This window comes from Musa acuminata, chromosome BXJ3-1 (genome assembly GCF_036884655.1).
Source record: "Musa acuminata AAA Group cultivar baxijiao chromosome BXJ3-1, Cavendish_Baxijiao_AAA, whole genome shotgun sequence".
Classification (NCBI taxonomy): domain Eukaryota; kingdom Viridiplantae; phylum Streptophyta; class Magnoliopsida; order Zingiberales; family Musaceae; genus Musa; species Musa acuminata.
This window is the reverse complement of record NC_088349.1, coordinates 14,732,735-14,757,310: the sequence shown is the minus strand read 5'-3', so window position 1 is coordinate 14,757,310 and position 24,576 is coordinate 14,732,735. Positions and strand designations below refer to the sequence as shown.

Genomic DNA, 24,576 nt, shown 5'->3' with positions numbered 1-24,576 from the left:
TATCCTTTCATCAATTGTCATTTTTTATCTCGTCAATAATCATCTGTGATCTCATATATCTCTACACATAAGGTTGATCTCCGTCTCCTTATCTCTCCTAATCATTTATATTTTTATTCATGAATAATTCATCTTTTTTATAAGCACAATGCTCCTAGATCCGACGAGAATGAAGATGGTATAAGAAGGAGGTAATAATAAATTATACGAAGACAGGTAAAACATTGAAACGTTATAGTGAATATTTTCAAACTTTAATATTTTTTTAAGTTTGAAACCTATCGAGAGGTGAGAGAAGAGATGATCGATATATATATATATATATATATATAAGGATAAATTCGTTGTTTTCGATACTTCGCAAGGATATATATGTGAAACAATCGTGATTTTGGCACCTGTCGACTGCATCCTACTATATAAAACATCGGGCAAGGAGAAGGCGGTGGTAGCCGAGCGGCGGGAGCAAGTGACTCGGCACTTACGGTAGCGTAGGAAATGGAGAAAGCCTCCTCGATTCTTGCTTCCGTCTTCGGATCGCGGGAGCCGGTGGCGTCCGCCACGGTCGCCACAATCTTCGTCTACCCTATCAAGTCTTGCCGTGGAATCTCTGTCCCTCGAGCCTGCATCACCTCCACGGGTACTCCAAGCAGATTTCCCTTCCTCTTCGGAGGATTGATGAGAGATGTCGGTTCGAGAGTTTCTTAGGCGGCAGCGTTGTCCTCGCTGATACTTTCATTTCTTTCCGATTCCGACAGCTTTGTTGATTTACTTGTGGGATGTGTTGAGTTTTGATTTGGTATTTTGGGATTTTATGTGGAGCAAAGGCTTTTGCTTTTTCTTTCTTCTGCTTCTGCTGTAGAGAAGTCAAATTATTTACGTGTGTATTTACCATTTATATATTTATTTTGTGACTACATGTTTCTTAGGTTGGCATAGGGCTCTTTGTGCCAAGTGCTCCTGAGTGTGATTAACATGACGTTTATTTCAATTGCTTTTAGGACTTCGATGGGATCGGCAGTGGTTGGTTGTGAACTCAAAGGGGAGAGCATACACCCAACGAGTTGAACAAACACTTGCTCTGGTTGAGATAGAGCTGCCAACTGATGCCTTTAGGGAGGACTGGGAGCCAAATGACATCTCATATATGGGTGAGTAATATAAAGTAATTGCTATAAGATAATCATTGTAAGATCAATGTGTTAGATTATATGATTTTATTTAATTAGGTAAGATATATTATATATCTGATTAAATTTTGATCATATTTATCAATTAATAGAATAAAAGTCTAATTATGATATAAATTCTTAAGAGATAACCTCGAACGACTCTCCTAATTATTTTTCCTAGATATTTTCTAGATCTATTGTTTTTGCCTATATATAAACAGAATCTTCTAGGGATCACATCATGATTATAAAGATCTCTTCTCTCACCTTTCGATAGGTTACTATTTAATTAATTAGAGTGGTCTTGAAAATAGAAAGATAGGAAAAGTCGAGTTTAGCTTCTTTCCTGTGCAGATTCATGATGTATTCCTTCATGACACATGCAGATCATGATGTATTCCTTCATGACATATTAGGTACCTTATTGATTATTGTGTTCAAAAGATATGCATCTTCTATTTTGGATTTACGATACTTAATTTCAATCCTAGTATTAAATTTTCGTATAATAATTTTATTTCTTACGATTGGTATTAAGTCATATCAATGTGAGATGAATCTCTAAGGATGATTATGTATATTTTCAATAAGGTTTCTAGTAAGTTAGTTTCATCATCTCCTTTCGAAACATTTACATATTTAAGATTGTCTTGCAGACATAATATTTTTTAATTCACATGAAAAAGAATTGGATTCAAGGATTATTTTTGGGTACTTTATTATTTATCTAAAAAAATTCAAAAGAGTATAGATTTATTACCTAATCATCGTTTAAGGATAGTTAAATATGATAATGTAAGATTCCTAGAAAATAACGAATCAGTGGGAGTGAAGATTTTGAAATTTAATTTTGATATATAGGAGATACAAGTTGATACTCCTTCATCATTTTATATTCGGGAAGTTGTTGTTCCTCTAATCATTAAATGACTTGATGAAGACGAATAATAAAATAACATTAATGTACTCTCACATAATGTCGATATCACTATCGATGACTTGTAGAATAATAAAAAAAGATAGTTTTATGAAAATCTTAAAGGGAAAGGAGATATGTCATTTTTATAATTATGTGATATATTTACAAATATCATATTATGATAAGAATCACGAGGATCTCTTATTGTCTTTACAAGTTATGAAAAGTGGCATGATACAATAAAAAAAGAGTTGGAATCAATAGACGAAAATGATGTACGAGAACTCATTTAATTACCTAATAATTATAAAAGAGTCAATTATATATGAGTCTTTGAGACTAAACATGACTTGAAGAGTAATATCAAACGATATAAAATTAAACTTATAGTCAAAGATTTTATTCATAAATAAAGCATTAAGCAATGCGAGATATTTTTCTAGTTTATCTAATTGACTTGGTAAGATTTATTATGACATTAATGACTCCTTATTATTTTGAGTTATATCAGATAAATGTGAAAATAATTTTTCTGAATGAAAGTTTGGATAAGAAAATTTACATAGATTAACCTAAACGATTCATAGAAAAAAGAAAGAAATATTAAATTTGATATATAAATTAAAAAAATCTATTTATGACTATAAACAAGCTTCTGGGCAATGTTACATAAAGTTTCATGATACTATTACTTCCTTCGGATTTAAGAAAAATACTATTGATCAATATTTATATCTAAAGATCAGTGGGAGTAAGCTTGTTATATTGATCTTGTATGTGGATAATATATTGCTTGTCAATAATGATCTTGGTTTACTGTACGAAACTAAAAAAATTCTCATCAAAAATTTTAAAAATTTTAAAATGATTGATATGATTAAAACAATTTATCTTATTGACATAGAGATATTTAAGTATACATCTCAATAATTGTTAAGACTATCTCATAAATAACTTATTAATTAAGTCTTGAAAAGATTTAGTATGTAGCTTTATTCAGTAAATGATAAAGGTGTAAGATTTAATCAAAGCCAGTATTTTTTAAAATTGATTTAGAAAATAATCAAATAAAAAAATAAATATAAGAAAATATTTCCTATGCATGCACAATTGAAAGTTTATTATATACTAAGCCTATATCAGACCAGATATTAGTTTTGTAATTGGAATACTGGATAGATATTAGAGTTACCCAATAATAAAATATTGAAAAGTTACAAAGAAAGTAACAACGGGATGAAAAACTATATGCTCATATACAAAAAATCAGATCAGCTTGAAATAATGATATTTTTATATATTGATTTTGTAAATTATCTCGATTATAGGAAGTCCACTTTATGATTTCTGTTTACATTAGTTGGAGGAGCAATTTACAAGATTAATATAATGTAAATTATATTATCAATAGTAGAAGCTTATGTTGTGGTATACTTTGAGGTTACTAAACAAGCTTTATGACTATGAAATTTAATCTCAAGATTTGGTAGTGTTAGACTCAATTGTCAAGTTGTTGAAAATATTTTGTGACATACCGTAGTAGCTTTCTTCTCTAAGAATGACAAATACTATAGTAGTTATAAGCATATTGACATAAAATACTTGGTGGTTAGAGAAAGAGTCTAAAAACAATTAGTGTTAATTAAGAACCTGAGTTGAAAGAATATATGTTCTTATGATTGGGTTCGTGAGCTACTCATAAAAGTTATGATGATGCATGTTGGAGTGAACATTATAATTGACATTCTTGTTTATATAATTAAAGTTATTTATTTCTCCAATCCGTTTCACATTTATGTATGTACATATTATGGTTAAATGTGAATAATATGATGGTCTTGACAAGATAAATTAGAGGTTATTTTGGATTGTATTAGGAAAGACCAACTGTGTTGTTGTAGACATAGAATAAAGTATAAAATTGATGACATATGATCGTTATGACTCGCATTACTAATCAGACTCAATGTAGTATTGTTCTAATTATTGAACTTATTGGTTTGTTTTTAAATTCATGCGCATATAAATATTTTTTAAAATTTTAAAATCTAGTTGGGTAAAATTATTTTTAAATAAATTTTATTTTATTTATTTTGATTTTGAACCATTTTATATCTTACCAATTAATAGGCCAAATAGGAGAATGTTAGATTATATGAGCTTATTTAATTATGTAAGATATATTATAGATTTGATTGGATTCTCATCATGGTTATCAACCAATAGTATAGAAGTCGAATTATATGAGGTTTTCCTAGAAGATGACTTTGATGAGAGGTAATTACTAAGAAAAGTAATTGCCTTTCCTAAACTTTCTACTCATGCCTATACATAGGCAGGACCTTTTAAGGATTATATCATGGCCGTAGAGATCTCTTATCTCGTCTCTTGATAGATCCTCATTCTATTAATTACAGTGGTCCTAAAAATAGGAAGTGAAGAGAAGACAAGTCTAGCTTCTTTCTTATGCAGATTGCATATCACGATGCGTTGCTTCATGACATTTAATTATCCTATTAATTATCATGTTCAAAAGGTGTACAGCTTCTGTCTTGGATATACTATTCTTGATTTCAATCCTGACATTACATTTTTACATAATAATTTTATTTCTTGCATTTTGTGAATCAGTCATTGTTCTAAGGCTTTTAAAAACAAATAGTTACTTGCATGGACTATGCTTACTTGATCAATCACTATTTTCTCGAGTAATAATTTTGCATTTCAAGCCACTTACTTGGTAATGCACTATGTTCTCAACGGAAGCCTGACATACTTAACCTAACTTTCCATCAAATATAAGATTCTAACATTTTGTTAATAGTTGTATGCATTAAAGATTCTTTAACAAATATGTGCTATGTTGAATAAGGCTAGTGCTAATGCACCTCTGAACTGTAACGTGTGTAGGGAGAATATGGAAGAAGAAAGGAATAAAGAAAAGGAGAAATTTTATGATTCTGATGACGATATTCTTACCCCAACATTTACTCTTCTCTATATTCCTCATTGTCTTAATTTTTTTGAAAATAAAAATTATTGATTGGTTGTCTTATGGTGAGAGGCAAGGAGCATAACGTTTGAGTCATATGGGTTACAGGAGAACTGCTCTACACTTCAAATTATTAAGTAAATTACATTGATGACCTAAACATTGCCTAATTGCCTAGGGGTTGCCTAGGTGGGCTTGTTAAGTTCTAGTGAGGTGCAAAGGTGGTGTCTCCTTCGAGATGATTGTTTAATTGTTATAAGTGGCAGTTTTCGAAATAATAGAAATATTTAGACGTCCCTCGATAGAGTTTAATGGAAGATAAACATTAATGTGAAAGCATTGTAATGTGAAAGCATTGTTTTTAGTTTTTAATATTATTGTTGTGAGAAATGTTGATTGGCACATAGAGTTTCTCTTTTAATCTCACACTTTCCAATACTAGAGAGAGTGGGCAATCAATATCTTTATTATATTTCTATTTCTATTTTTTTCGATTTTGATCATATATATATATATATATATATATATATATATATATATATATATATATATATATATATATATATATATATATATATATAGTTTCGATGTCTATAAATTAGTATTCATAAATATTATTTTGATGGTGATATATATAATGCTAGTCATATGTGCCCTGCAAGTCAATCACGTGAGTGATGACACGTGTGATATGATACACACTCTTTTTGTTTATTATATTATTTGGTATTTTATCACTTTATATATATATATATATATATATATATATATATATATATATATATATATATATATATATATATATATATATATATATATATATATATATATATATATATATATATATATAATGCGAATCAGATTGAGATCACGATAATAAGACCGATTCGTCTTTAAACATAGACCATAAATAATCTCAGTTATAGGTTATTCGAGAGGGACATCGAGACAACCGGACAGACTGGTGTACTATATACCCATCTATATGATGGAGGCAACTGGTCTCATAGCTGCTTGTGTGGGGACACTAGGGATATAGTGCATGTGCTCATTGAAGAATGAGTTCACGATCCGCTTATGGAATGTTGGATAGTTGATGATACCTTATTGTTAGACAGTGATTCCGTAGTCTCAATGGTATATTTGGTCCTTAGACTTGAGACACCAAGGATGTCCTTTATGAGTACTCCACTCTTTGATACCAGACTTATAAGCCTAGAAGTTCCAGATCTAGCACAGCCGGTCATCAAGAGTGGTACCAACCTTACGAGGGCTACTGAGTGTCAGTAGAGGATCATTCGCTCTCAGTGTCATGAGAGGAATATCCCATGTGTTCTTGCTTAGACAAATCCCTGGCTAGGGTCATTCAGATTGAAAAAGAAAGAGTTCTTCGAGAGAATCCGATTAGAGCGAAACTTGAGTAGAAATCATATGGATATGATAGCATTATCCTCGGTATATAGTCTTTGAGGTATTAGATGGATGAGAGACTATAGATACATGGTCACTGAGGACAGATAGATCCAATAGATTGGATTTCCTTGTATCGTCTAAGGACTGCGACGTAGTGGCTTAGTACGCCCGCAATCAATAAGTCGAATGAATTATTATGGAGATGATAATTCACTAATCCAGAAGGAGTTCTGACATGTATGACTTATGACCAGCTCGATATTGGGCTTAGAGGATCACAAGTGTTACGATGAGTAGAGGTTCAGATATGAGATATCCGTTGGAGTCCCTATCTTATTAGATATTCAATAAGCTCATGAATTATTGGATCCTATGGATCAGATCCAATAAGAGCCAATGAGAGATTATTGGGTAAAGATCGACTAATCTAAGTAGCATGAGTAGTTGGATGGAGATCTAGTACCCAATATAGTAGGATCCATTAGGGTAAGTTGACCAGGGACCTCTATAAATAGGAGGGAACCAAAGGGCCTTGAGCTAGGTTCTTTTTGGCTACCTTCTATTCTCCTCTCTCATTCTCCTCCTCATATTGTAGCCCCTATTTAGGGCGTGGTCACGGACTTAGCTGGTTTTGCCTAAGTCGTGCGACACCTTTGCGTGTCCGTCCGTAAAGATCAACCTCCCTGAAACCTCCCATGGTCCCTTAGGACCTACAAAAGAGAAAACGGGTTAGAGAAAGCGTCTCACTCGGGATCCACAAGTAATCATTTCAGTAAACACTTCATAACCAATGCAAATTACAAACAGACTTTACAAGCTCTAAACGGTCGCACAACAAAAGATCCAAAATGGTCCATTACAGACTGAAATCCCCACAAGTGGCCACATGACACAACCTTTGTTTGCATGCCTAGTATGGCCACCAAAACCAAAGAAAATAGGACTGCTAAGCCTACTGCCAGCCCTTTATATGCTGTGCAAAACATAAATAAAACCGAAAGACACGGACATACATAAGTATTACATCGAACACCCCATTTACCATTTTGTCTGTGACATTCTCCCCCACTTATTCCTTCTGTTGAGATTTGATTCATAGTTATCTATCTAGATTGTTATCATGATCTAGTGGCTACATGATGATTTCAATAACCACTTGATCATGATCCAGTAGTTATAAGGTGGTTTCATTAACCACCTCATGATCTAGTAGTTATAGGGTGGTTGTCATTAGGTCCTATAAATAGGACCGTAGTTCATGTAGCAAGGTATTGAGATATAGATTGAGAGATTGAGATAGCAAGCAGAGAAAGATAGAGAATCTGTGTGCATTTGGTATCTTGTAAGTGTCTTATCAATTCTCCTGTTTTTAATACTACATCAGTTTTCTTGAGTCGAAAGGATTCTTTTTACTTGTATCGTAGTATTCTGTTTCTCCTTGCTCCTCCATCTCCAACACCTTCTACATCCTTGTCGAAGCCCTTGCCAACATTGCAATTCCTTGCCTTTGCTGAGTCTTTAATCTTTCGCTCCAACTACAATGCACCTCTTGGCTCCTAATTGCTCTCCACTGCTATTGTTGAGTAGTCGAACTTTTAATCCGTCATGCTGCTTCAACTCGCCAATGACTTTGACTTTAGTGTGGAGTTGGCTGAGTTGTGTTGATTATTTTTGGTTCCTGCAGATCCTTCAGATGAAGGAAAAGACTATCCTTAGTATACGCTAGTCTCTTAAATGCCTCATGCCACTTGAATTGGGTGGATGCTTGTTGGAGCTTTAACGAGCATCGCCTCGCAAACTTTTGAAGTTTTTGGATCCTTCCTCCACAAAATTTGCCTATCGACTCTTCTTTCACTTAATTGTCACTTCCAAGTAGGTTCATATAACTTCCGCTTTCGATTGACATTCTGTTGGAAAATGAAGCAGATAATCTACTCTCAGTAGCACTGATCACCATTGGTGAGGGTTTGACAACTAGTCTTCCATTTGGTTTCTTCGAAGGGTCTTTGAACATGTGCATAACTCCTCTACTTGATAGATAAGAGAATTGGGGTACTCGGTTTCACCTATTCTCCTAAGAGTTGAGAAGGCAAAGGTTACTTGACTTCGCCCGCCTCCTCGAGGGTTATACTCCATGCATCGAGAGCCTTCACCTGCCCTTTTGCTCACACTTCTGAAGCACTTGAAGTGTTTGCACTCTTTGCATTGAGTTAGTTACTGTGATTCATCTTCTCAATGCCATCGAACTTCTAGAATGCAGGAAGTTTTCACCTCAACTTGGAATAAGTCTCTAATAGTTTTGGTCGCCTCTAGGATTGTACCATCTTCTTCATCAACCTAGCCGCCTACTCCACTAAGGAGCAAAGGTACAACACCGCGTACTGCCTGCTTCGTTTCTTGGTCGTGCACTCTTGCATCGACCTAAAGTCCTCCACTTTCGACTATCTTGATGAGAAGCTCGTTGACACCAGTCTTACGAAGTTCCTTGGCCTCTGCCCTTTAGCCTTGTCTCGATGCTTGGAGTTTGCCTTTGCATTCTCCACCTCCTCGACTCCTTTTACGACCAAGCACTCTCCTCCCATGAGAGTAAGGGATCGATAACTTCACGGAAGTCCTGCCTTTGCGGTACCATGGTGCTGCTATACCCATGGCCATACTATCCGTCGTCTCGCATCTGCATCCCTTTCTTCGCGATCGGTAGAGCTATCTCTGTGGCACTCCTCCGAGTCCACCTCCATTCTAACCAATGCTTAGTTTTAGGTAGCTAAGTCCCTATGGACTCGTCGTCGCTTCTTCACCCCTTTCGACCCCCTGCTTCAACACCTCCGTGTTCTCCAAGTAATTCCCCTCGGTGGTACACAACCCTCCTGTGCTGATGACCAAGGCTTCAATCCAATGCAAAATTCGATTCACGCACGAAATACCCGCCTCTGTGGTACCATGTCTTTCACTCCTTGAATTCGTAGCCCTTCTTACCATCATGTTGTTCACCAAAATAGAGCTTCCAGTAGCTCCCGATCATACCGCCGTATGATATAGTCCCTCGCGGGACTAGATTCGTGTGTATCGCATTGCCATGAACTGTTCCATCACGATCCGCTGCACCATGTCACCTCCTGGTGAGATCTCCATTGCATTCTGATCCTTGTGAGATGAACTCGGATTGTGTTCCCTCTATGTGTGGCCTTTGCCAACACATCGTAGGGCCTCTTCCACTTTCGATTGTGTTCACTCATTTGGTAATGAACCTTCGTCCACCCGCTCTTGGCTCACACCTAGACAAAACATCGCTCTAGGATAGTCCGTCGCCTAGTAGCTCTCGAAGTCCACCGACTTCGTTGAAATTGGTGCACCATTGTCTGGATCCTGGGCCTTTGCCCTTACAAGCACAATCTCTGCTGCGTACCACTTCCTTCATGGCAACTTGAATGGTAGCACTGTGGCATATTCTTCAGGAGTATCCGTCTCTACATCCTCTTGCCCCGTGCCAAGGCCTTTTGAGCCCAACTTCGCCTCTACAAGTTTAGTCGCCTTGGTTTCTCCATCAAATGCTTCTCTGAGATAAGGTGCATGTGCCCAGAAGCTCCCTTCATCTTTGGTACCATGCAAGATGAGTCCGCTCCATCAGAATTAAGGACCCATGGAACGACATGATTCTGCTCTTGCCTCTACAAGAGTTCATGTCCTTGACTTCTGTCTAAGGAAAGCTTTGTGCCTCTGCTCCATGTTCCATCTTCTTTGCTGGCTCCCTTCATGCAGCTTGGGTACTTCGCCAAGTTACACCCAAGTTGCTCCGCTCCTCGATTTGCATTAAGTTGATGATGGTCCTCACGCCCACCATTCCACGGGTCAACCCTTCATTGAGTCTGATCTCCATATCGACTCCAAGTGTGCCTTCATTTGTGTTGCCTTAGATCACTCCCCAACTTGATCTCGCAATGCATCCCATAATGCATTATCTCAAGCGAGATCATGCGATGACTCCTCGTCGCTCGCTCGATCCGTTGAGCTTTGTGGAGTTGTTTTGAGGTACTCCTCCTCAACATATGCAGTTTGTTACACATGGTTCTCCCTCTAGAGAGCCGAGACTTATCCCTCCTGGATATTTGTCTCGTTGGAACAACATGTGCGGTCCGTTGCATATGGTTCTCCCTCTGGAGAGCCGGGACTTATCTCTCATGGATATTTGTTCCATTGGAGCAACTTCTCTCTTTACTTCCTTCTCTATGAAAGTTTCAAAGACCATAATCCCCTTGGACTACTCTGCCTTGCTGAACAAACTATGCATTGTTCTACCTCTCACAAACGCACTTGCTAGATTATGACTCTATGTCAATGCAGCCCTCGCTGCACCCCTCAAGGCCTAGTAACATGCTGAACTCGCTACACACTTCAGCCTCCTACGGATGTATCCTTCTCATGTTGAAGAGAAAGTTTTAAAGCTCCATGCCGCCGAGTTTTGGTCGCCTTGGGATGGCCACGAACACTCCATTATTCACATACAAGCCCTTGCATGAGTGCTGAATTCTTCGAGTTAGCAATTCCCCTCACCTCTGCGAGCTTTGCACAACTCTTTCGATCGTTGAACAACCTATTCCACCTTGCATGGTCTCATCCTTTACCAAGCGCCTCGCTTGTCTTGAGCACTATTAAGTATGGTTACCAACATTTAGCCATAGCTCAAACTCAGCCATCCCAACCTTTGTGCGCTACACATTCTTCCTAACTTGCTTGTCCTTGTTGTCACGGACTTAGCGGGAATTGCCTAAGTCGTGAGGCACCCTTGTGGCCAAGACGCGAACTTAGCTTGAGTTGCCTAAGTCGCGAAGCACCCTTGTGCCAACTTCTCGGACTTAGTTGGGATTGCCTAAGTCTTGACGCGCCCTTGCGATATGCGTCCGCAAAGGTTAACCAGTTTGCAACCTCACTCAAGTCCTGAAGGACCTGTAAAAGAGAAAGTTGATTAGTTCGAAGAACGAGCAACAGACAAGTCTTGACGTCTCGCGAAGAGGGAAGCTTTACAAGCAATTCAGCGAGCACCTTGCGTGCATTAGAGAAAAGAGAGAAAGGAGGAAAACAAGGACTTTAGAAGGTAGAACAAACAGTTGCAAGTCCACAAACAGCTGCTCACCGAGTGTCGGGCGTGAAGGCAAGTTCCTGTTAAGTCAACGTGCGAACTTGTGAAGATTTTTCAACGCTCAACAATATACCGAAGCCCCATCTAGCCCTGTGCCACCCGGGGGGTTCTAGGGTGTTGAGATGGCTGACATTTCGCGCGCTGTAGCGGGTTGCAGAAAATAGCCCGCGACACGCGGAAACGAAGCCATTTTAGGGCTTTTTGACCTGACGTAGTGAGCAATCGCACTGTGCATTATAACCTGTTCGAACATGTATTTTTACAAGCAAAAACACACAAAACCATGGCAAAACAAGTTGCCATGTCTCTATTCAAGCATGCAAAAGCGACGAACGGCTCGTTGAATGAAGTTGTTGCGAGTGCGTGACGATCGTTCGTGACATTCTCCCCCACTTAACCTGTCGACACCCTCGTCGACGCTTGTTGGTAGTTGTTGATGATTGCTTCTTCATGTTGTAGGGTGTCTTCGGGCTCCCAACTTGCTTAAGTTCAGGGAAGCTTTCTCCACTTCACCAAGTACACGGTCTACTCAGCTCCATTGGGTAGCTTTATCTTGCGATCCGCTAGAATGGTTTCAACTCGCTTCTTGTAGGAGGCTCTGGTGGGGGGTAGCCGAGTTGGAACACTTCGGGAAGCATCTTGCGGATCTGAGTGGTAGGCTTTCAAGTTGCCGGCGTGAAAAACATTGTGAATTTTGAGCCACGCTGGCAATTGCAACCTGTAGGAGACGTTGCCCACCCTACCGATAATTGGGAAGGGCCCTTCATACTTGCGCACCAATCCTTTGTGTACTTTGTTTCTAAAGAATTAGAGTGATGTTGGTTGGAACTTCACCAACACCAAATCGCTGACTTTGAACTCTTGCGGTCACCTTCCCAAGTCAGCCCACTTCTTTATCATTTTAGTCGCCTTCTCCAAGTAAGCCCATGCAATATCTGCATTTTGGTGTCATTCTTTGGCAAACTGATATGCTGACGGACTACTCCCAGTGTATTCGATAGCCAAGGTGTGAGGAGTCGACGGTTGTTGTCCTGTAATGATTTCGAAGGGGCTCTTGTTGGACGCAGAACTCCGTTGCAAGTTGTAGGAGAATTGGGCTACGTCCAACAGCTTCACCCAATCTCATTGGTTGGCACTCACGTAGTGTCAAAGATATTGCTCGAGGAGCGAGTTTATCCTTTCAGTTTGGCTATCTGTCTGGGGGTGGAGGCTCGTGGAGAAGTATAACTTAGACCCCAACAATTTGAATAGCTCGGTTCAAAATCATCCCATGAACTGAGCGCTTCGATTACTGATAATATTTTGCGGGACTCCCCAATACTTCACCACATTCTTCATCATTAGCTTGGCCGCCTCCTCTGCAGAACAGTGTAGGGGTGCAGTAGTGAAAGTTGCATACTTTGAAAATCGATCGACCATCATGAGTATTGATCCGAGTCCCCTTTGTTGGGAAATCATGGGGGGCGACATCATATGCGCAGCGGAAGAACAAGAAAACAAAAATCCCCGATTCCCAAAAAGATGTTCGTCGTCGTGCGAAGATTGGTGCGCAAAATCCGCAAAACACAAAACTGCGTATAGAGATTATGTTACCTAGGGAGATCGTATATCCCTGTTTCCTTGCAGATCCTCAGGAGAGGGTGAAGGAGGTCAAGCGTCCTCCTCTCTAGCGGTGATCCACACAGCAGGGTTACGACGACGCTCCTCAAAACTCCAGGCCTACTCTGAGGTGGAGAGGGAGAGGAGAATAGGAAGGGCAAGCAAAGACTCTAGCCTATGAGGCTATGAATCCCTCCTATTTATAGAGATCCCGTGTCAAAACCCTAATGGGTCCTTTCCCTAGTGGGTATTGGATCTGCATCCAATAAGACAAGGGCTCCGTCGGATATCTCATATCCGAACCTCTACTCATCGCAATGCCTACCATATGTGTGTGACCCTCTAGGCCCAATATCGAGCTGGCCGTGAGTCATACCTGTCAGAACTCCTTCTAACTAAGTGAATTATTATCTCTGTAATAATTCACTCGACTCATCGACTACGGAAGTACTAGGCCACTACGCCGTAGTCCCCAGACGATACAGGGGAATCCAATCCATTGGACCTGTCTGTCCTCAGTTACCATGTACCTATAGTCCCTCATCCATCTAATATCCCAGAGACCGTATATCGAGCATGGTGCTGTCAGACCCATACGGTTTCTACTTGAGTCTCGCTCTAATCGGATTCTCCCGGAGAACTCTTTCTCTCTCAACCCGAATGACCCTGGCCAGGGATTTGTCTGAGCAAGAACACATGGGATATTCCTCTCATGATACCGAGAGTGGATGATCCTCTATCGACACTCAATAGCCCTCGTAAGGTCGACTACCACTCCCAATGACCAGCTGTACTAGATCTGGGAACAGCCAAACCTATAAGTCTGGTATCAAAGAGTGGAGCACTCATACAGGACATCCTTGGTGTCTCAAGTCTAAGAACCAGATACACCACTAGGACTACGGAATCGTTGTCTGACAATAAGGCATCATCAACCATCCAGCATTCCGTAAGCGGATCAATCAGTGAACTCATTCTCCAATGAGCACCTGTACTGTATCCCTAGTGTCCCTACACGAGCAGCTATGAGACCAGCTGCATCCATCATATGGACGGGTATACAGCACACTAGTCTATCCGGTTATCACGATGTCCCTCTCGAGTAACCTATGACCGGGATTATTTAGGATATGTGTTTAAAGGTGAATCGATCTCATTATCGTGATCTCATCACGATCCGATTCCCATTGCACAAATCCAAGGACATCACTATACATATGCATTTATGCAATAGTTATAAAGTGATATACGCCAAAAATATAATAAGCAAAAAGATTCTGTATCAAGTCACACGTGCCATCACTCACGTGATTGGCTTGCTGGGCACTTATGACTAGCACCCTTACTGCTGGTAAGCTTGATATGAAGTCCAAGGAAATGCTCTCCCACGACCTTTCTGTTATGGGCAACGACTCCAAAAGTCCCACCAGCTTCCGTTGCTCTACCTTGTCTTGTTGGCAAGTGAGGCACGTTCGAACATATTCTTCCACATCAGTCCCCATCTTCGACTAGTAGAAGGCCCTCTCCATGAGAGCCAAGGTTCTGTGAGTACCCAGATGTCCAGCCTAAAGGGAATCGTGACTCTTTCTTAAGAGCTCAAGCCTCAAATTATCCACTAGAGGGACAAAAACCCTATTCCCTTTTGTGTAAACGAGTCCCTCCTGGATCCAAAATCGTCATGCCTTGCCTTCTTTGATGAGCTGCATTAGGGTTACTGCTTGGGGATCACTATACAGTCCATCCCTGATCTTGGAAAGGAAGTTTGAGTGCAACTGGCTTGCTTGACCTCTGCCCTCTAATTGTACGACATTCATATGCTCCACCTTCCGACTCAATGCATGGGCCACGACATTTGCCTTTCCGGGCTTGTACTCTATTGCTATATCCATGGTATGCAATTTCGAATGGTACCGCCCGGTATGGGCGGTACGTACCAGTCCGACGGCATACTGGTACGCGGACCGCCCGCCACCGGACGGACCGTGCTATAGTGCTAGAGTAATACACTGTAGCAGTGCTACAGTGCTACAGTAAGAGAAAATAGCTCGGTAAGCCCTGGTGTACCGTTCGATACGCCCTGGTGTACCGCTCGGTACGCCGGTACCATGCCGTACCGAGCCAACCTCGAAACATCGGTACGGTAGGGTATTGTATACCTTGGCTATATCAAACTTAGCTAGGAAGTCCTGCCATCGTGCTTGCTTTGGGGAGAGTTTCTTTTAAGTTTGGAAATAGCTCAAAGTAATGTTGTCTGTCCTCAGCACAAATCATAATCCAAGAAGGTAGTGTCGCCAAACTCGTAGACAGTGGACCACCGCTATCATCTCCTTCTCATGCACCTAATATTGTCGCTCGGTCTCGTTGAACTTGCGGCTCTCATAGGCCACTAGATGACCCTCCTGCATTAGTACTCTCTTAATAGCAAAGTCTGAAGCATCTGTATGGACTTTGAATGGCTCCCCATAGTCCAGCAATTTGAGCACCGGTTCTTCCAACACAACAGCCTTCAGATCTTGGAATGCAGCTTCACATTTATCAGACCACCTCCAAGGTTGCTCCTTCTTCAGCAACTCCATCAGTGGAGTTGCACGCTTTGAATACGCCGCTATGAAGCGTTGATAGTAGTTGACGAAGTCAAGGAAGGATCTCAGCTCTGGCACCTTCTTTGGCGTTCGCCATTCCGCAACAACTTGCACCTTTGATTGGTCCATCCGAATGGAGCCATTGCTGATTCGATGCCCCAAGAATAAGATCTTTGTTTGAACAAAGTAGCACTTCTCCCTCTTCACAAACAAAGTGTTCTCCCTGAGAACCTTGAAAATTGTCCGAAGGTCCTCGACATACTCCTCGAGCGTTTAACTGTAGACGACGATATCGTCCAAGTAGACGACCACAAACTTATCAAGATACTCTTTGAATAATTGGTTCATAAGAGTGTAGAACGTGGTCGGAGTATTGGTTAAGCCGAAAGGTATCACCAAGAACTCAAACGCTCTATACCTGGTCACGCAGGTAGTCTTCGTTTCGTCGCCTTCAGCAATGCGCACCTGCTAGTACCTCGACCGGAGGTCGAGTTTGGAGAAATACTTGCCCTTGCCCAATTAGTCGAACAAGTCCGCGATGAGCGGGATTGGATACTTGTTCTTTACCGTCACTTTGTTGAGGGCTCGATAATCGATGCACAATCGGAGGCTCCCATCTTGTTTCTTTTGGAAGAGAACTGAAGCTCCGAATGGTGCTTTAAAATTGCAGATGAGACCACCGCTTAGCAGTTCATCTAACTGCTTTTTGAGTTCTGCCAACTCAGGAGTGGGCATGCGGTATGGTGGACTTGTTGGAGGCTTCACTCATGGCTCCAGCTCGATATGATGGTCCATGCCTCTGCGTGGCGGTGGAGTTCTCGGCAACTCGGGTGGCATAACATCTGTCAACTCCTTTAGGACGTTAGCCACCGGTTCATGAATGGCCTTCTCGTCAAGTGGCTCTAGCTTCATAGCAGCCATGAATGTTCACCTTTTCGTACCCCTTTCTTTATTTGTAATGTCGATATCTGTTGGGGGTCCCTGGTTCCTCTCCGAAAGATGGGAACCACACAGGGGTCGTCACCTCCCATCATGCAGAGGGAGTTTAGGAACGACATTGGCACCAACTTCGCTGTGTGCATGAATTCCATTCCAAGAATCACTTGGAAGTCATCCGGTGGCACCGCTATCATGTTAGTACTCCCGCGCCACGTTCCGATCTTAATGGGAACTCCTTTTGCCAACCCGAAGATTCGCTTGGCCTCCGAGTTCACCGCCTTCGTTCGACTTGGGTTCTTCTCCAAGATTAACCCAAGTCGCTTTGCTTCTCGATCGATAATAAAGTTATGGGTAGCGCCCGTATCCACCATTGCACGGGTTGTTTGGCCATTGAGCTTAATGTCCACATACATCAGCTCGTTACTCCCTGCTTTCAATGGCTTTGCCTTCATGTTCTCCCCCACTTGACCTCGCAATGCATTTAACAAACGCATTGCTCCCATTCAGGGACCTTGCGACTACTCATCGTCACTGCTAGATTCTGAACTGCTTAAACTAAGGGTGACGACTTTGCCCTTGTCTGATTTGGGGGGGTGGATGGAAGCTGTTAAAGCATTGAGTGCCTGTTTCTATGGGCACTCTCTCACCATGTGCAACCCTCCGCACAATAAGCATTAGCCAATCTTCGAGGCCTTGCCTTTTGAGCTTGGCCCTTTGTGGGAACTCTTTCTTTGTTCGCCTCCGGGCTCCTTCCCTCGAGAATATTTTGGAGGGCGATTTCCTGAAGATTGTTTTCTTTTTCTTGGGTCCTAAAAGGAAACAAAGTTGGTTAGCCTTTTTACGGCAGCAATTGCCCCGATCACATCGATAACATTCCTTCGATGCAGTTCTTGTTAAGCCCAAAGCTTCAAACCATCGAGTAAGCTAAACAGCTTATCATTTTCGGATATGTCTTGTATGTCCAGCATTAATGCAGAAAATTGCTTCACGTAGTCTTGAATGGAATTACTTTGGCGGAGTTGTCTTAGTTTCCTCCTTGCGACGAACTCTGTGTTCTCAGGTAGAAACTGAGTTCTCAACTCCCACTTTAAGTCCTCCCATGTGTCCGTCCTGCATCGACCTTGTTGGATCTCCTCCCAATGGGTTCGCCACCAAAGTTTTGCATCCTCGTTTGGATACATGGTTGTTATTGAAACTTTGGTATCTTCATAATCATGCCTTGTAGCTCGAAAGTACTGTTCCATGTCAAACAAGAAATTCTCGAGCTCTTTTGCATCCCTAGCACCTCCATAGCAATAATGCTCAGGTGCCCTCATATTTTGTGGCGATGCAATACGGGTGTTGCTACCTCCCGCATTTAGTGCCCGTGTGAGAGCTATCACTTTAAAAGTGGGTTACGCCACGACTTCGTGTAAATGTTGCACCGAGTCTTCAGTATCATCCATTAGTTGATCGACTAAGGCCTCAACCTTGTCGATTCGGGATTCAACTTCTTCTTGTGAGCTCTCTACCCTAAGAAGCCTTCACTGGCCTTGGTAGAGTTCCTCCAAGCTCGCTTCAAGAACATCCAAGCGGGTTTCCGCCGCTGTGAGTCTCTTCTTATGGCTCTTCTTCCCAGTTGGCGCTCTAGATTGTGCCTCCTCTGCTTGCGGAGAGTAGCCCAGCCCACCTGCAATTGCTTGGGGCAAAGGTCCGGCTTGCCCCGCCTTGCTTGATTCGCCACGATGCTTTGCCATGGCGGAATTGCGAAGTTCCTTTGTTGTTTGCTCGAATTGCTTGTCCTCTCTGATACCACAATGTCACGAACTTAGCTGGAATTGCCTAAGTCGCGAGGCACCCTTGCGGCTAAGACGCGAACTTAGCTTGAGTTGCCTAAGTCGCGAAGCACCCTTGTGCCAACTTCTCGGACTTAGCTGGGATTGCCTAAGTCTTGACGTACCCTTGCGATATGCATCAGCAAAGGTTAGCCAGTTTGCAACCTCACTCAGGTCCCGAAGGACCTGTAAAAGAGAAAGTTCATTAGTTCGAAGAACGAGCGACGGACAAGTCTCGATGTCTCACGAAGAGGGAAGCTTTACAAGCAATTCAGCGAGCACCTTGTATTCATTAGAGAAAAGAGAGAAAGGAGGAAAACAAGGACTTTAGAAGGTAGAATGAACAGTTGCAAGTCCACAAACAACTGTTCATCCGGTGCAGCGCGAAGGCAAGTTCTCGTCAAGTCAACGTGCGAACTTGTGAAGATTTTTCAATGCCCGACAATATACCGAAGCCCCATCCAACCCTGTGCCACCCGGGGGGTTCTAGGGTGCTGAGATGGCTGACATTTCATGCAATGCAACGGGTTGCAGAAAACAACCCGCGGCACGCGAAAACGGAGCCATTTTAGGGTTTTTTGACCCTGCGCGGTGAACGGTCGCACTGTGCGCTACAACCTGTTCGAACATGTATTTTTACAAGCAAAAACACATAAAACCAAGGCAAAACAGGCTGCCATGTCTTTGTTCAAGCATGCAAATGTTAGGAACAGGGGTCAACCCTAAAAGGTGGGGGTGAATTAGTGCAGCGGTAAAATATGTCGGTTTTGAAAATTCTTTTGTTCGTTAAAAACCAATCTCAGAAAGATAGCTTGAAAACATACGGAAAAGCGTAGTGGATGTAAAGCAAATACGGAGGTTTGCAGTTAAAGTAAATTGCACAAATAAAATACAAATCAAATTTTTATGGTGGTTCGGTCGTTGTGACCTACATCCACTCCTCCGATTCCTCTTCCATCGAGGCCACCGGCATCCACTATCGATCTTCCTTTAATAGGCGAAGATCAACCTCCTTCTTACATCCCTCTTCTCCTTTTCACAGGTTTAGGAGTCAACCTTTACAAGCACTCACTCCTCTCAAACTCTTCTAACACTTAGGCTAGAGGAGGATTCTCACAAGAGATTTCTACAGCGTTTTTCCCTTTTTAAATTCTATGTGCTTGTGTATTTTAACCAGGGATGATAGGGGTATTTATAGGCTTCAAGTTGATTCAAACTTGGAGCCTAAAAACATCTCATCTCGGGTTTCCTAGGTCCGGGCGATACCACCACCAATGCCAGTCTGACACTGACACTACATTGGGCGATACCACCGCCCAGTCTAGCAGTACCACCGCTTGACATTGGGCGGTGCCACCTCTTGCAGCCTCTTAGAGGCTGTGTGTGGGCGGTACCATCGCCCAGATCGGCGGGGTACCACCGCTTGACATAGTCTCGGAGATTGTGCCACAACGGTGCCACTTCTTGGGTCACTATTTGGGCCTTTCATTGGGCCCAGCACAGTCCTTACATGGGCCCAACTGGCCCATAATTGGGTTGGCCCAAATCCAATCCCAATTATGTGCTAACTACGAAATCTAAGGCATACTTAAGCTAAACAAGTCCCTAGGTCTTGGTTTCTTCCGACGATCTCCTAGCAATGTTCCAACGGACTTCCGGCAAGCTTCTGGACTTCACGACAATCTTCTTGGCGAGTTCCAACGAGCTTCTTCTGGCAAGCTCCTGGACTTCTCGGCTGGTTCCTACAGAACTTCCGACGAACTCTCGAACTCCCAACGAAATCGCGTCCTTGACTCTGGGACTTCATTTTGCTTCATGCCTTGCTATCGTAGTCAATCCTGCACATGTAAAACACACTTCGATCTAGACAATTATTACTAAGCTTGAATCATGTTGTCCGACATGTCATTGGTCCATCGACGTTTCGTTCGATTTTTCGGCGCATCGTCCTCTCTTGCGACCTATTGCCCAATCGGTCAGTTGACTCCGCAACTTCGATATCCTTGGCACAATATCCGCTCTTCTTGGCCCGATGCCCGAATCCATGACCCGAAGCCTTTTGTCGATACGTCGACCGATCCTCCGGCCCGACGTCCAATCTTCTGGCATGTTTTCCTCCGGCCCAACATGATTCTTCCTGCTTTAATTGTCTCATTCTAATCGAAGCATCCTGCGTCACTCAAAACGCAGATCAAATCATAAATACTATCAATTAGTTTCATCATCAAAATATGAGATTCAACAATCTCCCCCTTTATTATGATGACAACCAATTGATGACGTAGTTAACCTTGACTCCCTCTATCAATATGTCATATTGATAGAACCTTGAATTCAAGCTGAATTCAAGTTATTGCAAATTTCATCATGAATATTTGTATCACGTCATCATGCATAACATGATTATACTTCTCCCCCTTTGTCATCAATAAAAAGGAGAAGTTCCAATTATCAAGTGTTTGGATATAGAAGTTCAAATTATTGCATAATTAACATAATCTCCAGTTTTATCATCATGCAATTTTACTATCATCATAGATATGCAAGGTGGTAAGATAGCAAGTTTTACATCATGCAAGCTAGCAAATCTTTATATCATTTTAAAAAATGTAAGCTAGCAATATTTCAAAAGCAAATGCAAGATAGCTTTCTTGTTGAAGTGTGCAAGCTAGCGATTCTTGCTTCCTTTAGCAATGTGCAAGTTGCAAGTTTTTGCATTTTCTTGACTTGTGCAAGCTAGTTATCTCCCCCTTTGTCATTGTAAAAAAGAAGGAAAGAATACAATTTTGTATCTCTTTTTCCCTTTACAACAATTTTCAAAGCATTACAAAGGTAAAGTATCAATCTTATTTCAATATGTTTATGCATCATAATAGTTTCAAATTAAAACATACACAATTTTAAAACTTTACATTTCATTTTTCATGATACCCAAAAAAAATAAATCAATCATCATTATGACCATATTATACATGATACTAAGACATTAAATTTTTTAAGCATTTATCAACATTTTGATCATGATACCAAAAATTCATCATTTAAAGTATCCATGATACCAAACATTAAATCAACATTTATAATACATTATTTTAGCAACAAATTATAGCATTTTAAATCATGATGGTATCTAAATGTCAAATTACATTGCATCTCATATTTCATGCATATTTTTATTTCATCACATTCAGAAAAATTAATTGGGTGATAAATACAAGGAGTTATACAAAAATAAATCATATCATGAGAGATAAGATCATGTAAATACCAAAAGACATGATTCATATATTAAATCTCCTCTTAAATAAAATACCAAAAAAAATTGTAGGAGTATAAAGAAGAGATCTTGATTAAAAAAAATCTCAAGTTATTCCAAGAGATCAAGATCATGATTTAAGTAAAACTTATTTAAATTCAAATCGTCAAATCAAAATCATTTTTTAAGGAGAAAGATTTCATCTTTTTAGTTGTTTGTTACATACAAGCATGCCCCTTTGTCCCTTTTTTTAATGCCAAATCAAAATATATATCATCGTTTAAAACAAAAGTACAAGATTTATTATAAAATCGTATCTCTTTTTACAGAAATCATCAAGATCAATAAATCACAAAAATCATCATGTATAACTTTAAAGTCTCATGCATAAACTCGTCAATCATGGTATCAAAATATTTAATATTTTCATTACATCATTATGCATCATTAAGTATACAATCGTCAAGTATGACACTTACACTATTTCATATAAGCATACCTTTTTCATTTATCCAAATTAAAACATGCATCATTTTTAAAACCAAAAAAGCAATTTTCATTACGGTAAAAATCGCAAAGATCATCATGCATCATTTCTAAGTATAAACTCATTAAGCATGATATCAAATCATCATTACATTATTTCATCAAGCATTCATAAGGCATTTTTAATCAAAATCATTTTGTTTGTTTATCATAAAACATGTAATTTTTATAATTATTTTTAAAATTACTAGCATGATCCCAATTTTTTAGCATTTTCATTACATAATTAAATATGTACTTTTCAAGAAAAATAATTAAACTAAATTAAAAATAACTCATAAAAAAACATCATGTAATTTTGAAATAAATTAAAGGCATTTTGATTACCTCGTTGTCGAAAGCCGTTAAGGCGTAGTTTGTCACCTCGCCTTTGTTGATTTTCTCTTCGTCTTCGGAGGAGCTCAATTCATCGCAAATAGCTTCTTTTTTCTTGCGTTCATAGTAAGTAGTTGCATTCTTTTTAAGTTTATTTTTGTTCTTTAACTCGTTTCATGAACCCTTTAAATTTCATAATGAGAAGTTCATGTTCACCATCACTTGAGCTTATGCTCGAGTGGTCTTTGATTGTTCTTAGTCTGAAATCCTTCCTGTTCTTTGGAAGGTTGTTCTTCAGTTCTTCACGTGTATTGCACGTCATTTCATAGATCATTAAAGACCCTATTAGTTCTTCAATCGGAAAGGTATTTAAATTTTTTGATTCTTGAATTGTCGTTACTTTTGAATCCCAATTCTTATTAAGAGAACGTAAAATTTTGTTTACAAGTTCAAAATCCGAAAAACTTCTACCAAGTGCTTTTAAACCATTGACGACATCCAAAAATGGGTGTACATGTCTCCAATGGTTTCACTTGGTTTCATATGAAACAGTTCAAAATCGTGCATCAAAAAATTAACTTTAGAATCCTTAACACTACTTGTGCCTTCGTGTGTGGTTTTAAGAATGTGCCAAATATCGAAAGCCGTTTCGCACAAAGAAACCCGATTAAATTCAGTTTTATCTAAGACGCAAAATAGAGCATTCATAGCTCTAGCATTTAAAGAAAAAGTCTTCTTCTCCAAATCATTCCAATCTTTCATTGGAAGAGAAGACCTTTTAAAATTGGATTCGACAATGTTCCATAAGTTTAAATCAATCGAAAGCAAGAAAATTCTCATTCGAGTTTTCCAATATGTGTGGTCCATCCCATTGAAAAACGGAGGACGAATGAGAGAGTGACCGTCTTGAAAGCCAAAAAGAGTCATTTCTCTTTGGGTGTTAAACCAAATGAGAAAACGAGGCTCTGATACCAATTTTTAGGAATAGGGGTCGGCACTAAGAGGATGTAAAGCAAGTAAGGAGGTTTGCAGTTAAAGTAAATTGCACAAATAAAACGCAAACCAGATTTTTATAGTGGTTCGATCGTTGTGACCTACATCCACTCCTCCGATTCCTCTTCCATCGAGGCCATCGACATCCACTATCGATCTTCCTTTAATAGGCGAAGATCAAAATCCATTTTACACCCCTCTTCTCCTTTTCATAGGTTTAGGAGTCAACCTTTACAAGCACTCACTCCTCTCAAACTATTCTAATACTTGGGCTAAAGGAGGATTCTCACAAGAGATTTCTATAGCGTTTTTCCCTTTTTAAATTCTCTGTGCTTGTGTATTTTAACTAGAGATGAGAGGGGTATTTATAGGCTTCAAGTTGATTCAAACTTAGAGCCTAAAAACATCTCATCCCGGGTTTCCTAGGTCCGGGCGGTATCACCGCCTGTGTCAGTCTGACACTGACACTGCACTGGGCGATACCACTGCCCAGTCTGGTGGTACCATCACTTGACACTGGGCGGTACCACCGCCTGCATCCTCTCGAAGGCTGTGTCTGGGCGGTACCAACGGTACCACCGCCTGACACAGTCTCGGAGATTGTGCCACGACGGTGTCACTTCTTGGGTCACTGTTTGGGCCTTTTATTGAGCCCAACACAGTCCTTACATGGGCCCAACTGGCCCCTAATTGGGTTGGCCGAAATCCAATCCCAGTTACGTGATAACTACGAAATCTATGGCATACTTAAGCTAAACAAGTCCCTAGGTCTTGGTTTCTTCCGGCGAGCTTCTGGCGAACTTCCGACGATCTCTCGGCAATGTTCCAACGGACTTCCGGCAAGCTCCTGGACTTCACGACGATCTTATTGGCGAGTTCCGACGAGCTTCTTCCGTCAA

The 24,576-nt window shown here is 40.5% G+C and overlaps 1 protein-coding gene across 3 annotated transcripts in view; it reads left to right on the top strand.

The window, feature by feature from the left end:
• Positions 1-386: 386 nt before the first annotated feature.
• LOC103998057 (uncharacterized) overlaps positions 387-24,576 on the top strand; it is a 33,333-nt gene continuing 9,143 nt past the window's right edge. For 2 of the 3 annotated variants that reach the window (XM_009419435.3, XM_018824526.2), the window contains exons 1-2: positions 390-640; positions 1,002-1,151. In XM_009419435.3, the coding sequence (XP_009417710.2) occupies positions 499-640; positions 1,002-1,151 (292 nt within the window). In that variant the 5' untranslated portion in view covers positions 390-498. Of the gene's footprint in view, positions 641-1,001; positions 1,152-24,576 lie in introns of all 3 variants that reach the window. The other variant, XM_018824524.2, reaches the window with a different exon arrangement.